This window comes from Ambystoma mexicanum, chromosome 2q, assembly GCF_040938575.1.
Source record: "Ambystoma mexicanum isolate Mex_15411 chromosome 2q, UKY_AmexF1_1, whole genome shotgun sequence".
Taxonomy (NCBI): domain Eukaryota; kingdom Metazoa; phylum Chordata; class Amphibia; order Caudata; family Ambystomatidae; genus Ambystoma; species Ambystoma mexicanum.
The window spans coordinates 1,002,000,937-1,002,016,081 of NC_090924.1; the positions used below are offsets into that span (position 1 = coordinate 1,002,000,937).

The 15,145-nt window shown below is 51.6% G+C and overlaps 1 protein-coding gene across 2 annotated transcripts in view; it reads right to left on the reverse strand.

Annotated features, from left to right (window-relative positions):
- IGF2BP3 (insulin like growth factor 2 mRNA binding protein 3) overlaps nucleotides 1-15,145 on the reverse strand; it is a 1,445,925-nt gene that overhangs the window by 193,563 nt on the left and 1,237,217 nt on the right. For both annotated transcript variants that reach the window (XM_069648320.1, XM_069648321.1), the window contains one exon: nucleotides 5,912-6,043. In XM_069648320.1, coding sequence (XP_069504421.1) covers nucleotides 5,912-6,043 — 132 coding nt within the window. The remainder of the gene's footprint in view (nucleotides 1-5,911; nucleotides 6,044-15,145) is intronic.

The following is a 15,145-nucleotide window of genomic DNA, read 5'->3' on the forward strand; positions in this document are numbered from 1 at the left end:
ATGGGTAGATGTGGAGGCCCTGCGCCCTGAGGAAGTCCGCCCCCAAATTCATGAGCCTGTTAAAGACCCTGGGGGTCGAGTTGAGTCCAAAAGGAACAACCTTGTATTGAAAATGGTAGCCCATGATCCTGAACCATAGGAAAGAACTATGGGGCTGCCAAATCGGGAAGTGTAGTTATGCGTCCTTCAGATCCAGGGAGCACATCCAGTCTCCCTTGCACAATGTCTCGGCTATAAAAGCCAGCGTAACCATCTTGAATTCTTGCAAAGGTAAGGAGAGGTTGAGGGTGGAAAGGTCCAGCACAACTCTCCGGCCCGCCTGGTTCTTCTTCCGAATGGCGAAAATCCTGGAATAAAAGCCCAAGCCTCGCTGGGAGGCTGGGACTTCCTCCACTACCTGGCTCTCTACGAGCGACCGGTTCTCCGCCAAAAGAGTTGCTGTCCCAACCTGTGGGAGGGGAGGAGAGGCTGGGATAGGAAGTTGGTAGCCTGTGGATACTACGAAGAGGATCCATGGGTCCGTGAAACTCTGGTGCCAGAAATGTGCGTGAAGAGCAAGCCTGCCCCCCACCACTGGAGACACGTGGACCCGAAGGGGCGTGTCATGCCTTCTTTCCGTCTAAGGCCGTCGCGGCGGAGGGGGGACTGGAACAAGCCCTTACCCCCCCTTTTTTGTTGCTTGCATCAGTTCTGAGACGGCAATCAGTCCGGCTGCATGGATCTGCGTTCCTGGAAGCTGCGGAACCCTCCGTACGTACGACCCCTGTCGGAGCGCTGCTGAGATTGGGTGTACGATTTGGGCGTAATCAGGATGGATAAAGAATTGGCCGTTTGTGAGCTGTTTTTCTTTTTGTCCAGCTCTTCGTCCGTGGAGGAGTGGAAGCGGTAGACCCGCAACCCCCCCCCACCCTGAACGGTAGATCTAATATGCGTTCCTGGACGCCCGGGTTGAATTTTGTTACCTGGAGCCAGGCTGTCCTCATGTCCGTGGCGATACAGGTGCCACGGCGAGAGATATCAATAGAGCCACTGTGGATTCCATGAGGTCATGCGCCACCAGCTTGGCCTCAGCCAGCCCCGCATTGAAATGTGATTGGCTCTGCGTAGGGAGGAAGTCTGATTTCCCGCCATAATCCTTGGTTGGCGGCCGCCAGTATGGCATCAGCGTTGGCTTGACAAAGATGCAAGGACACGTTGGAATAGAGCTTCTTCCCGTATGCCTCCTAGATCTTCTCCTCCTTGCCTAGCAGCGCCGCAGAGGAGGTGGCTGAGGACAACCAAGGCTTGAGTATTGTGATGCCGCAGTGATCACCGAGGAGTGTGGCTGAGGATGGGCCGAGAGCAAGAGTGTATCCCCCTCCATCTGCCTGTACTTGGCGTCCAGGTGACGATTGACCGGCTGGGCCAAGCGGGGCTTGAACCAACCTTTCTTGGCCATGGAGACCACATCGGTTTGTAGTGGAATCCCTGTTTTGGCAGAGGGGTTTCGAGTGAGGACTTCAGCCAGAACCCCCTCTGCCAGCTGCTCGACCTCGGGCTGGGGTAGGCCCAGATATTCCACCAGCCCTGTAAGACGTTCATGGAAGGCCCTGGTTGAGGATGGCGTATCCGGATCCTCCTCCTCATCCGTATCCTGTTGGTCAGGAGGATCCTGTGGAGGAGGAGTAGTTGGCGCCGGAGGCTGGGGTACAGGGACCGCAACCGGAGGCTGAGGGGGCGGCAAAGGCATCGGCTGGGCCTGGGGTGTCAGAGGAGGGGCTTGAGGTGAAGCTAGCATTGCGGGGAGGACTTCCCTGATGTCGTCCTTGAAGATAACCCCCCATCCGAGGCGACTTCATGAGGCCGTGGAACCTCTCGAAGAACCCCTCCTCGCTGGCCAAAGAGGTGGCAGGGAGTGCTGACGGGGTAGCTGGGAGATCCTGGAGCCGCTGCGTACCCTGCCCATATGGACGCAGTGTGAAGCTGCCCTGCACAAACGAGGGATGGGCTGTAGGCCAGTCCCATCTTGAGACACGTTCTTCACCAAATTCCTGGAATGGCGTTGGACGGGTACCTCTGTCTGTCGCGGAGGTCATCTTGTCAAGATACCTGCCACATTCCTGCGACGAGTTGCTCGGCCCGCTGGCCCCGGCCTCCTCCAAGACTCTTGTGTTTGATCACGAGGCCTACCCTGCTCCTCGGGCCTAAGCCCGGTAGGTGCGACACCCTCGACCCGAGGGTCGGAAGAGCTGCGTTTAGGCGCCCCCTCGGACATATTGCCGGTATTAGGGTGTAGCCCCTCAGCCATATTGCTGGTACAAGGGCCTAGCCCCTCGGATGACAATCCGGTACAAGAACCTTCCGGTCCCTCAACACTACCACCAGGAGGATCCAAGGATCCCTCGGCCAGAGGGCCAGTAGCTGTAGCAGCCTTGGCGCATATGCTGGTATAGGGACCTGAGCGGTCCCTTCTGCGCGGGAGATTCCCTGGGAAGGAGACGCCCTTGCGGGGTGCGATGGAGAATATAGGTCCTACCTTGGCTCAATGTTTCGCAAAGTTATTGAGGTCCTCCAGAGGCTATTTCTGGAAGAGCTCCTTCCACCTGTCTAGTCTGTTCTTCAGCGCTTTCGAGGAAATCGAGTCACACGCTGCTTGCCAACCGTGGTCTGGGCCAAGGCAATGTAGGCAGAGGGCGTGGGGGTCTAAGTTGGGAAGACCCTGTTGCAGGATGGACACCTGCTGAACCCTGTGGAAGTTGACATGCGCCGGGGAGGAGCGTGGCGCCAGAAGACAGAGTACCTGAATGATAAAAAGACAAAGAAGTATCCGCGTGTGGAATTACATGGCCAAAGCCAAACCCAGGAGCACTGGTGAATTTGACCTGTTCCCATTGGTACGGAAAAGGGGACTGGGGTACGGTGCCGGAGGGTGGAGTCAGGGCAGTGCATGCCCCCTGGGCCGCACCCCTGCGCATCTCTAAATTTAAAGGGGAAGAAGATTTTTTTCTGGTGAAAAAGATTCTGTCTCCCGTCCCTTAGAAGGGACACCCATACAATACGGAGGAAAGGGAATGCAACGTAAGAGTATGACACGTTGCTTCTGTGGTTGCTGTATCGAAACAGGAGGGGTGACCTCTTGGATGGAAACAATTAAGAGTGAAAATGTACCCCCAAATTAAGTTGGGGACTTGATGGACAGTTTTTTCAGCCTTAGATGGCCTAGAGACCCAAGACACATCTCACGGATGATGGCCCATGAGGCTGAAACACGACTGGGTTTGTGCAGAATGTATGTTATCAAAAGGATTGGGCTGTATTGCCCCTTTTGGAATGATGCATATGGTCCTTCACCTTCTATGATGGTACGGCAGGCTGATAAACAATTGTCTGGATAGTTGCCCAGATCAACTATCTTCCAGGCAGAAACTGATTGGATTTGACTCAGTGATAACCCACAGGAACTGATGGCAGCTGGCATCGACCCTTCCAGCTTTCAATAACATAAGCTTGGGAGTGTCTGAACTGGAACAGGTGCCTTCCTTCACGCAGGACACCTAAAGGCTGGGGCAGCAACTGTACAATGCATGAGGGTGTGGATAGAAATAATAATTGGTACTTGGGCTTTACTAGAGTCCCACCAATGCCCAATGTGTACAAGCGCAACCACACTGATCAAAGACACAGAGGCTGGCAGGAATAACCTGGTATGCAAGGAAATTAACTGGGCTGAAGGCAGCAGCATGGATGAGACATGGAGACGAAGTACAGAGGGTAAAGTATTTCAATGGAATCGGGGCAGGAACATTGTGAGGTGAAAGAAGTTGGTAGACAGCTAGCTTTTATGGGCTGCTGAATACACAGGTAGACTCAGTCTTCTCGTTGATAACTAGGCTTGTGCAAAACAGTTCACCCCTTCAGTAGTTCCTTTGAGCATTGAGGGCAATGGAGCTAGTGTTCTGCCTACACTAATTCCTGACAGAAACAGGTTGCAGTAATAAAAAAAACATACTCTAATTTGTAAAACCCAGACATCTACAGCCTCTAGCCATGGACCTTGCCACACAGTCCAGTCTGCTTAAACCCATCTTAGTGTGCACCTCATATCCGTGCCATCTGTAGTTACTGGTTTGTAAGGGTTTTGAATGGGTGGCTGAAGGACTCTGCCTTTTGCTGCATTATCCCACAACGTATGGGTATGTATAGCCTCCAAAAGTACCTGTAGCATTCAAATCCCCACAGCTCAAGGATTGAGAAGCTTTTCTCGCATATCAGTCCAGATTTTTTATTCCCTCTTAGTTGTAGTAAACACTGTAGGTCGAGACCTTTTAATGATCTTCGCTGAGGTTTAGGTGAAGAGAAACACAACCACCTCCAGCACACCCCTCTGCCCCCCAATTGCAGGGCTGTTTATTTTGTTTTGTTTGTTTTACAGAATACCAAAATCAGCCCTCAAAGTCATTCACTATAAGGCAGTAAAGTACCTGTCCATTTTATGTTCAAGGATGTCCCGGAGGGCAGAGGCATGAAGTCCTAAAGACTCTTCAGCTTTAGATAACCAGTGTATTGCTATGAAAATCGGCCTCAGAACGTTTCTAGCCCTTTAGCGGCCCTTAGAACTTCTGCAGATCTAACAGACTTCTAACATAAATTGATCAAGATCCAAACTTCTGTAGAATGGCTAGCACCTACCTATTTTAGACCAAAGAGCACAACCTTGTTATCTTCATTAGAAATGGTATCAAGCCTTAATTGTAATGTTTTTCTGTCCTAATGTGACCACCTCAGAAATCAGAGCTGCGGACAGTGGAGAAATGGGACTTGGCTCCAATACCAAAGGTGTGAAGCTGCTGACACTAACCCAGTAGGGAGGACGCTGCACTGCTTGCGTCACCAGGTGAGATCAGAACAAATAGTGCTTCCAAGATTAATGGCACTGTTTAGTCAATTAGCTCGGGAGGCAAGCCTGGTGGCATATCACAACCAACAAATTTGCAGGCTCCAATTCCCACCCTAAGGAACAGCAGCCTAAGGAGATACCAGGGGCAAAGCGTAACGAATAAAAACATTAAAGTTGCTGAAAGGTTTCATCCCACTTCTCTGGAGCAGAAGGCACAGAAGGATATCGACCAGTAACGTAACTGTACTAGAGTGCAGATCTCCACAAATCCAGAGTTCTATTTCTGAGAACAGTGCTGCAACCCAGCAAAGTACATATGCTTCAAAAGAAAACTGTCAACTATAACATCTGTAGTTTCTTCTTCCTGCTGCTCTTTGAACTCCTGACAAAAGGGAGGTTACGTTTTGGTAGGGCCAGCCACACTGGAAGGTGAAGCGCTTTGTTGTGCATGGTGTTCTCTTTGCCCAGTTTACTATGGGCCATAAATACCTTGGCCAAACACTGCCACACAGCCTTGAGGTGCCCGGAATGGCATTGCCCACAATCATTACTGTGGTCCAGTCCAAAGCACAATAGTCTGTGCATGCCTTAAACTGGCATTTCTGCTAGCCACACTGGATACAGTTTGTAATACTGGGCTTGCTATGCAGCATCCTCAGCAAAAATGCAAATAAATTGGGTTTGCTCTTGGATTCAAGTCTCTATCGTAGAAAACACAAAGCCATTGAGTTTGAACAGCTCCACATATACATACACCAAATAATTACATTTCAATGCCAAATGTGCCACTAATGCTATATGATATGATTGTTTATTTATATAGCGCCTACACACAATGTGTTTCAAGCGCTTCATGACTTAGTCAGCATTGTACCCCACCACATCAACTCAGTAGCCATTAAAATAAGATTCTGGACAATAATACTCCTAGAGGGTATTTCAAAAGATTGGGAATCCGTGGGAGAACTATATTCTTTCAATTTGCATGTGCTAAAGATTAAATTCCTGTCATTCAGAATTTGTTCAAGTACTTGCCGTTTTGCCTCCTTTACCAATAACTCTTCCAGCAGCATATGATGGCACTTTAATGTGAGTTTCAAGTTTCACTTCTTCCTTGGGCCCAAAGAAACTTTCTTCTTTCAGTTTGCCAAAGATCCTCCCTTGAGCCTGTAAAAAAGAAAGTCGTATCAATGGCAAGCAGAAATGGTAGTATGCTGAAATAATTCTTATGTACATGGCCATAGGATCCCTTCCATAGTAACAATAGTTTATTGTGCACTCAAAGTTCAGAAATTGTTCACAACTTTTCTAGCTTTTTATAATGTTGCTTCAACCTTGTTCTTCTAGGTTTCCATACTTTACCTAATGGCATAGGTATAAAAACGAAATATCTTGATACACCCTGAGCTAATCATTGGTGTATCCTTAAAAAGGAGAAATTACTTACTGGTAATGTTCTTTCTATGGATTCTACCACCACAGCTTCCTCATCAGATAGCTATACATTCCAGCATCAGATGCTCAGAAATCCTTTCGACATGGGAGAGTAGTGCGTCTGGACTGTCATCTATCCATCTTGACTTGGGCCTCGTCGACTCCTGACGGGATGTCTGCCACCTTATACATACTGTGTCACCTTGCCCCGTACCCCAGTTCCCCATGTACCATGTCCAGGCAGTAATGTTTGGTAAAAGTGTGCAATGATGACCACGTTGCTGCCTGGGAAGTTTCTCTTACCGGAACACCCCTTTGCAGTGCAGAAGACGTCGCCAAGCCCTAGTGGAATACCCTCTCCTACCCAGTGGCAGTTCCTTTCCCGCCTTCTGGTAACACCCTATGATGCAGAAGGTTATCCATCTGAAGATGGTCCATTTAGATAGAGCCAACCTCTTTCTGGACAGACCATGTCACAAAAAGCTGGTAAATTCGTCTGATCTCTGCTGTCCTTGCCACATAAAAACTAAGGACCCTCTTTGGGTCCAACCTGTGCAGCCTCTCATCTTTGGAAGGATAACAGGGAGGGTAGAAAATTGGCAAGTCTACGCTTTGCGACAAGAAATTGAGAGACTACCATAGGCAGGAATCCCACCTTAAGTGACAACCTTCTTGTAGAATTTCGAGGAAAGGTTGCTTACCGGACAGCGCTTGGAGCTTACTAAGGAACAAGTTACTTACCTGTAACTGTTGTTCTCCAGCATGGGTCTGGCATGGATTCACATGCTCATGAATATTCCCCGTCGCCAGGCTGGGAATCCTCGGTAAAGAAAAAATCAGTATCAGTTTCGTTTCTGATCTGTCTTTCGTAGTAGTAACCAATCACGGATCTCTGCGTCATACTGACCACAGCCAATGACTGTCCTCTACCTAAGCACCGTCTCTGGCAGCCATCTTCAGATTTGGTAGCACGTGAAGTGGCAGTATGACCAAGTGAAGAGCCGCAGAGGGGTAGGAGGGAGGGTTCGCATGTGAATCCATGCCAAACCCATGCTGGAGAACAACAGTTACAGGTAAGTAACTTGTTCCTTCTCCAGCATGGGGTCTGGCATGGATTCACATGCTCATGAATAAAGAATACATAGCAGTACACACATGCACAACCACGGGAGGTGGCAAAGGCTCAACATTAAGCATTACATCAAACTCAACATTAACCAATTCTTACCTCCTCACCAGGCTCACCTTAGGCGAACAGGTTGCGCAGCACTGCTTGGCCGACCCTGGACTCCTCCCTGGAATCCCGATCGACGCAGTAGAATTTCATGAAGGTGTGCGTCGACCTCCACGTAGCAGCCCTGCAGCTGTCCAGCAAGGGCACACCAGATAGGAACGCCGTGGTAGCTGCGATCGCTCTGGTGGAATGGGCTCTCGGACGGCCAGGCAGCGGTCGGTTTGCCAACCGATGACAGTACATGATACAGCCGGAGAACCATCCGGAAATGGAGGCCTTTGAGAGAGCCTTCCCCTGATTGACAGGTCCAAAGTTCACAAAAAAGTTGTGACGTCTTCCGAAAACTCTGCGTGCGGTCCACGTAGAACTTCAGCACTCTAGCCACATCCAGCGAGTGCAAAGTCCTTTCGGCCGGCGACGAAGGCGACGGGAAGAAAACAGGCAACACCAAGGGTTTGTTGAGGTGGAAGTCCGACGGCACCTTGGGCATGAAGGAGGGGTGCATCCTGAGCACTACCCTCGTCTCGTGAAAAGTCCAATTACGGGGGCTTGCAGGAAAGGGCCTGGATCTCTCCCACTCTTCGTGCGGAGGTGATGGCCACAAGAAACGCTGTTTTCCACGACAAGAACCTCAACGGAGCCGAGTGCAGAGGCTCGAACGGCGGTCCCATGAGCTTGGTCAGCACCACGTTGAGCTCCCATGCCGGGGCCAGAGCCTTCACCGGCGGGAACTATCTGAACAGTCCCTTCATGAATTCTTTCACCAGACGATGAGACCACAAAGACGTCCGCCCCCTGGTTCTGGTGTATCGGGAGATCGCAGCAAGATGAATCTTGGACGCGTGCGCCAGTCCAGCCTTGGCCAGCGTCAGAACGTACGGCGGTACCTGGGGAGCCGTAATCCGTAGAGGGTTAATCTTCTGTGCGTGGCGCCAGACAGAGAACCTCTTCCATTTGTGTCCATAGCATTTAAGAGTTGAGGACGCCCTGGCCTTTGCAAGAACCTCTCTGCAGTCGGCCGGTATGTCGTAGCCTCCAAACTCTAACGCTGCAGGAGCCAGGCCTGCAAGTTCAGCGACTTCGGGTCGTGATGGAGGATGGCGCCTCCTTCCCTGGAGAGAAGATCCGCGTCCACTGGCAGCTTGATTGACGGGGACGCTGACAAGTCCAGAAGGTCCGGGAACCATATCTGCCTCGGCCACGCAGGTGCGACAAAGATCATCCTGCACCATGACCTCTTGAGCTGGTTGATGAGCTGGATCACCAATGGTAATGGAGGGAACGAGTATAGAAACAGGCCCTGCCAGGGGGACGAGAAAGCATCGCCCATGCTCCTCGGCTGGGGAAACCTGCTGGCGAACCTCCGGCACTTGGAGTTCGTCGCTGTCGCGAACAGATCGATCTGGGGTGTGCCCCACCGTCGGAAGAGGCGGTACACTAGATCCTGTCGTAGTTCCCACTCGTGGCACGAGCGCAGCTCTCTGCTGAGCGAGTCGGCGATGGTGTTTTTTATCCCTGCCAGATGAAACAGCACCAGAAACATTCCTTGGGCGACGGCCCAATGCCACAGATCCTGCGCCTCCTTGGACAGGGCTGGGGATCTGGTCCCGCCCTGCTTCCTGATGTAGAACATGGTGGTGGTGTTGTCTGTGAAGATCCTCACCACCTTGCCCTTGAGAGATGGAAGAAAGGACCCGAGGGCCCAAAACACTGCATGGAGCTCCAGGATGTTGATATGGAGGGACTTCTCCGTCAGAAGCAAAAGGACTCTCGCGTGCAGATTTTCGGTGTGCGCTCCCCACCCTTCCAGGGAGGCATCCGTGGTCACTGTCTCCTGGTGGCCGGGGGTCTGGAAGTCCATGCCCGCCGTCAGATGCGCGCGGGTGCCCCACCACCGGATCGCTCGTCGGAAACTCTCATCAAGTGTGATCCTCTCCTCGAAGCTGCCCGTCTGGATCCAACGCGCGTCCAGGAACTCCTGCAACGGGCGCATCCGGAGCCTGCACAGGCGGATGAGATAAATGCAAGAAGACATCATTCCGAGGAGGGACTTGATGGACCTCACCCTGGCCGCGTCCGCCGCCAGCATCCGCTGCACCTTGCCCAAGATGGCCCCCGTCCTTTCCTCCGACGGAGAGGCCAGAAGCGACACTGTGTCGAGCTTCGCTCCCAGAAACAGTGCGTCTTGCGCAAGCACCAGGTGGGACTTGGCGTAGTTAATGGAGAATCCCAGGTCCGTGAGTAGTTGGACGGTCCTTGCCGTGTGCTCCACGGCGAGCTCCTTCGTCTTTGCTCGGATGAGCCAGTCGTCCAGGTAGGGGTAGACGTGGATCCCCTCTCGGCGCAGCTGCGCCGCCACCGGTGCGAGGCACTTGGTGAACACCCTGGGTGCCGACCTCAATCCGAAGGGAAGGGCTTTGAACTGGTAGTGACGCCCTTGGACCACGAACCTGAGAAACTTTCGGTGTCCCTTTAGGATGGGAATATGAAAGTAGGCATCCTCCAAATCCAACGACGACAGGAAATCGCCCTCCTCCAGTTGACCCAGGACGTGTTGGAGGGTGACCATCCGGAACTTCTGTGCCTTGATGAATTTGTTCAGTCGTCGTAGGTCCAGATTGGGACGCCATCCTCCTGTCTTCTTCTTCACGAGGAAGTATCTTGAGTAAACTCCGGAGCCCCGAAGCCTCTTTGGGACGAGCTTGATGGCGCCCTTCATGAGCATCGCCTTTACCTCCAAGAGAAGTTGAGGGACGTGATGTTCTTTCCTGGCCACAGGGGGGACGCGCGGGCACCTCTTTAGAAACTCGAGCGCGTGACCCTGAGCTAGGGCGTCCAGCACCCAACGGTCGGTGGAGATGGACTCCCACACGCTGACGAAGCTCGCCAGCTGGCCTCCCACCGGGGTGCTTCAGTGGTGGCCCGACCCCACGGCCGGTTCAGTCCTGCTTCGACGAGGCTTTGCCGCCTTGTCCTCCTTGGCGACGACGGCGGGGTCCGCCTGACTTGCCTCGTCCCCTGTAAGCTTCCTGTGACGACGAACGGGCCGCTTGATGGTAGGTGGAAAATCTGCCGCTGGAACCTTTGGAGGCACCCTGTTTGCCTCCGCCGCTCCGAAAGGGCAGCTGCCACTGCTGGAGAACCCCAAGAGCCCAGGCCGTCTCCGTGTCTGCCTTGATGGCTTGAAGGGAATCGTCCACTGTTTTCCCAAACAGGTTGTTTCCGTCGAACGGCATGTCCAAGACTCTGGTCTGCACGTCCTGACGGAAGTCAGTAGCCTTGAGCCATCCACGCCGCCTAAGGCACACGCCGTTGCCCAACTGGCGAAATCCAGTGTCAGCGATGTCCGTCGCATTCATAATGGCGTGGTCCGACGCCACCTCTCCTTCCTGCAAGATCTCTAGGGCTTCCGCCCTCTTGTCGTCATGTAGGAAGTCCAGCAGGGGGGCCAGTTTGTACCACAACTCCCTGTCGTAGCGGGCTACGATAGCCAAGGCGTTGGCCGCCTTAATCGTCATCGCTGCCGACGAGATGACTCTGCGTCCCATGGTGTCTAATTTCTTTCCCTCGCCGTCCGGCAGGGAGGTCGACGTAGAGGCCGCGCCCCCCCGCTTTCTTCTTGGCCACCGCGGAGACGACCGAGTCCGGGGTCGGCTGTGCCCGAAGGCACAAGGGGGCCGTGTCCGGGACCTGGTACTTCTTCTCGTACCAATCCCTTCTAGCCGGCGTCGTGGATGGGTTCTTGAGGAGGGCGAGGCCCTCATCCCAAATATCGTCTAGTAGCGGTACAGCGAGGTCGGTCTTCCTCTTGGCCTCCCGCGGTTGATAAAGGAAACCTTCCTTCTTCTCTTCCGGGCAGAGGTGGAAAAGCTCGGATGCCCTGGCAATCATGGAGTGAAACGATCCAATCTCGTCGGGCGGGGAAGCCCGGGTGGGAGGTGACGACGGGAGATCCTCGTCGTAAACCTCGTTGTCTGTACCCGTCGCGGCCGTGTCAGTCCCCGTATCATCCCCACATGTCGTGGACAGGGAGGAGGGCTGAACAGGGCGCGATGGCTGTAAAGGAGGTGGAGGATGAATCCTCCTTTTCTTAGGGGGAGGGCTCCCAGAAGGGCCTGGCTCCGGGTCCCCCGTCGGGAGCAGTTCCTCCGTTGGTGGTAACGGCAGTCTCGTCCTTATCTCCGAGCATAAGGACTGTATAGCCAACAAAATGGCCGCCGAGTTGTCTTGCGGCACTGGTTGAGGGGAGTCCGACGGGTGGTCAGGAGCCCCGTCGGCACCCTCGACATTCTCGGCGTCTCCTACGTCGGGGTCCCTCCCGACGGGCTGGTCTTCTTCCACGCCAACGCCGTGGCATAAGACTTCGATCAGCTCCTCCTCAGAGGTTGAGGCCGAATCCACAACGACCTCCTGCCCGCCCCTTTTTCGTCTCCGTCGGAGGTTTCACGGGGGACCCGTCGATGCGCATGAAAGAGGACTCCCTCCACGGTGGCAGGGAGGCTCTAGGCCCTGAGGACGTCACCACAGGCTGAGCCAGGGCCGACGCGACTGTCTCGATAGAGGCCTTGACCGAAAAAAAGAGACATTTTTCTGAGAAAACACGTGAAAAAAGCACCAACGCTCGAGAGCTATAGCACGAGGATCCCAACACTTGAACGTGTGCTAAAAATCTGAAGATGGCTGCCAGAGGCGGGGCTTAGGTAGAGGGCAGTCATTGGCTGTGGTCAGTATGACGCAGAGATCAGTGATTGGTTACTACTACGAAAGACAGATCAGAAACGAAACTGATACTGATTTTTTCTTTACCGAGGATTCCCAGCCTGACGACGGGGAATATTCATGAGCATGTGAATCCATGCCAGACCCCATGATGGAGAACACTTATAACAGATGTGATTGCCACTGGAAAGGCAGTATTCAGTGTGAGCAACTTAATTGACCTTGAGTGCATGGGCTCAAATGGTGCCGCCATCAAGAAAGTAAGAACCAGGTTAAGGTCCCAGTCCGTAACAGACAGAGTGGGGGGAGCCAATTACAAGGCCTTTCAGGAATTGGGCCATAACCGTGATCGTGAAGAAAGATCCTTGAGCCAGGGCACTCTACAAAAAAAAAATCTTGGTTTATTAATGATTTTTCCAAACTTACAAAGATGCATATTACCAAACACACTGTTCACAGTTCTGAAGACATGATTTACAGTCCATAATACCTGTTCCCACCACATCCCAAAGTGTCTAAAGCCCCATCTCATTTGTCCAGGTGATCGATTCCTCCCATTATCAGTCCCTCACTCTAATTATCCTATGATGTGGCATCTGGCAGCGCTATTCAGCTCGCTGTCTTCCCCTCCTGGTCAGCCATGACATGCCCTCAGCGAGGCACATATATCTGCCAGTCTGCTCTTGCTTGACAATGTCAACACCTATTGAGTCTCTCTCACCTCATAACACATGCCGTTCAACCAATCATGAAATACAGGGGCCCGTCTCTTCGCCCAAGTCGTTGCAATCAAGGTACTGCCACAATTGAAGCCATGCCCAGCTATTTCATTAGAGCATCAAACTTAATCTTCGAATATTGGCAAGAACCATGTTCCGGAGGTCTCGGATATTTGTGGTATAACCATCCTACCCATAGTCGATATGCTCTGTTCCCAGAACGTTTGTTTACAAGGACAATCCCACACCACATGAATAAAGTTAGCTGGCTCTTGTGGGCATCGATTGCATTTCACCGTTCTATCTGCATAATGCCTTTTTAACTGCTGTGGGGTGTAACATATTTGGTGGAGGAACTTAAAGTGGGTAAATCGGAATCTATTACTAATCTATATCCTTTGCCCCTGCATGTATCTGAAACTGTGTTCCCCAATGCCACATCACATTTTCCTCTGGCCCAGTTTTCTATTTCCACCTTCACCGTTTTCATAATTTTATACAGTGTAGAGACAGTGTATCAGGGAGGTTACCACATATTCCACTATCAGGGAAGTAGAGTGTTCACCGGGTAGTAAGACCATCTTGTTCGAAACACTTCTCTAAATGTATAATATAGTAACATGGTGATTGTGTTCCATTCCCCTCTCTTTCAACTGTTCCCATGTAAGAAACCTCCCTTCGTGTATCATATCCTTCAGAGTGTATATCCCTAACCGGTCAAACTGAACCCGAAATATCTTTTTGAAAGTGATCTGTAGGCCATGTACTCTGTAGATGGGGAAATCCAGCATGTATAACTGATTTTCCCCTATCAGGGTAGCCATTCTGTCCCATGCCCTACACGTGGGGTCTATTGGTTGCACCTAATCTCCCGTCACCCAGCCTAGTACCCAACAACATTGCTTTTGGTGCATCTGGGTAAACTGTGGCCCTTTCCAGCCCATTATGCAGCAACTTTGATGTGGGAGACCACAACCAAATACTTTACTGTAGTTGGGCCACCAGGTAGTATATAAACATGTCTGGGTAGTCCAACCCACCCCTTTTGTACGGTGGTGTTAAGGTTTCGAAGGCTATCCTGGCTTGTTTGCCCACCCAGATTAGCCTGACCAACCTAGCCCTAACGCAATTCCAAAAGCTGGTAGGAGGCGCAATAGGTACATTTTGGAAGATAAAGGAATATTTGATAGCGGAATTCTGGGTGCTTTTGATATAAAAAGAAGAATCCAAGCCTCTACTCTTACTTCCAGCTGTTCATGTGCCTTCAGGTAGTTTCCCGATGCCTACATGAGAACACACAGTTATACCCAACTATTTCATACACTAAATGCCTCCCCTATATCTCCTCGTCTCATCCCAGATGTCAGGGGCAATACCAGTTTATTTGTAGCCCTGAAATCTCCCCAAAGCACTGTACATCATGGGCAGAAGGCTCCGTTTAGGATTCTTTACATCAAGTAGCACGGCATCTGCGTATTCGAAATAACTCAGACGTGTGAGTAGATCGACACCTCAGTGAGCATGGTATTCCCCTCATGTGACATGCCAGTGGCTCTATGGCTAGGGCAAAAAGACTCCCCTTACCTAGTACCTCTCAATTGTGATTATAATGCTGGAAACAATCTAATTGGTCAGCAGCTTCGCCCAAGGCGCTGTATAGTACAGCTTAACCCATTTAAAAAATACCCCCGACCCACAGCCCTGCGCAATATTTCAAATAGGAATAGCCATTCTACTGAATCATAGGCATTCCCTGTGTCAAGAGGCCACGATCATGAGGACTTTGTCATTAATGTTATGCATCGAGGTAAACAATCGTCATAGGGTATTTTGCGATCTGCCACGTATGAAATCCAGCCTGATCCGGGAGGACCAGTGCCGACATATAGAGTAATAGTCTGTCCACCAGCATCATGGCCAGAATATGGTCATCTGTACTTAAGGACATATTTCCTGGGGTCTGCACTGTCAATAGAGTAGTTCTGGTGGATTCGGGTAGCACATCAGTGGCCAACGGCGCTTCATACATGTTTTTCAAGTGGGAAATAATTATTTCAGCATATTCTTTTTTAGAATTCCACCATCATACCATCCATCCCGGGTGCCTTAATGTTTGGTAGTGTTGGGAAGGAACAAGGTCCCTCCGGAACCCCAAAGCGCTTT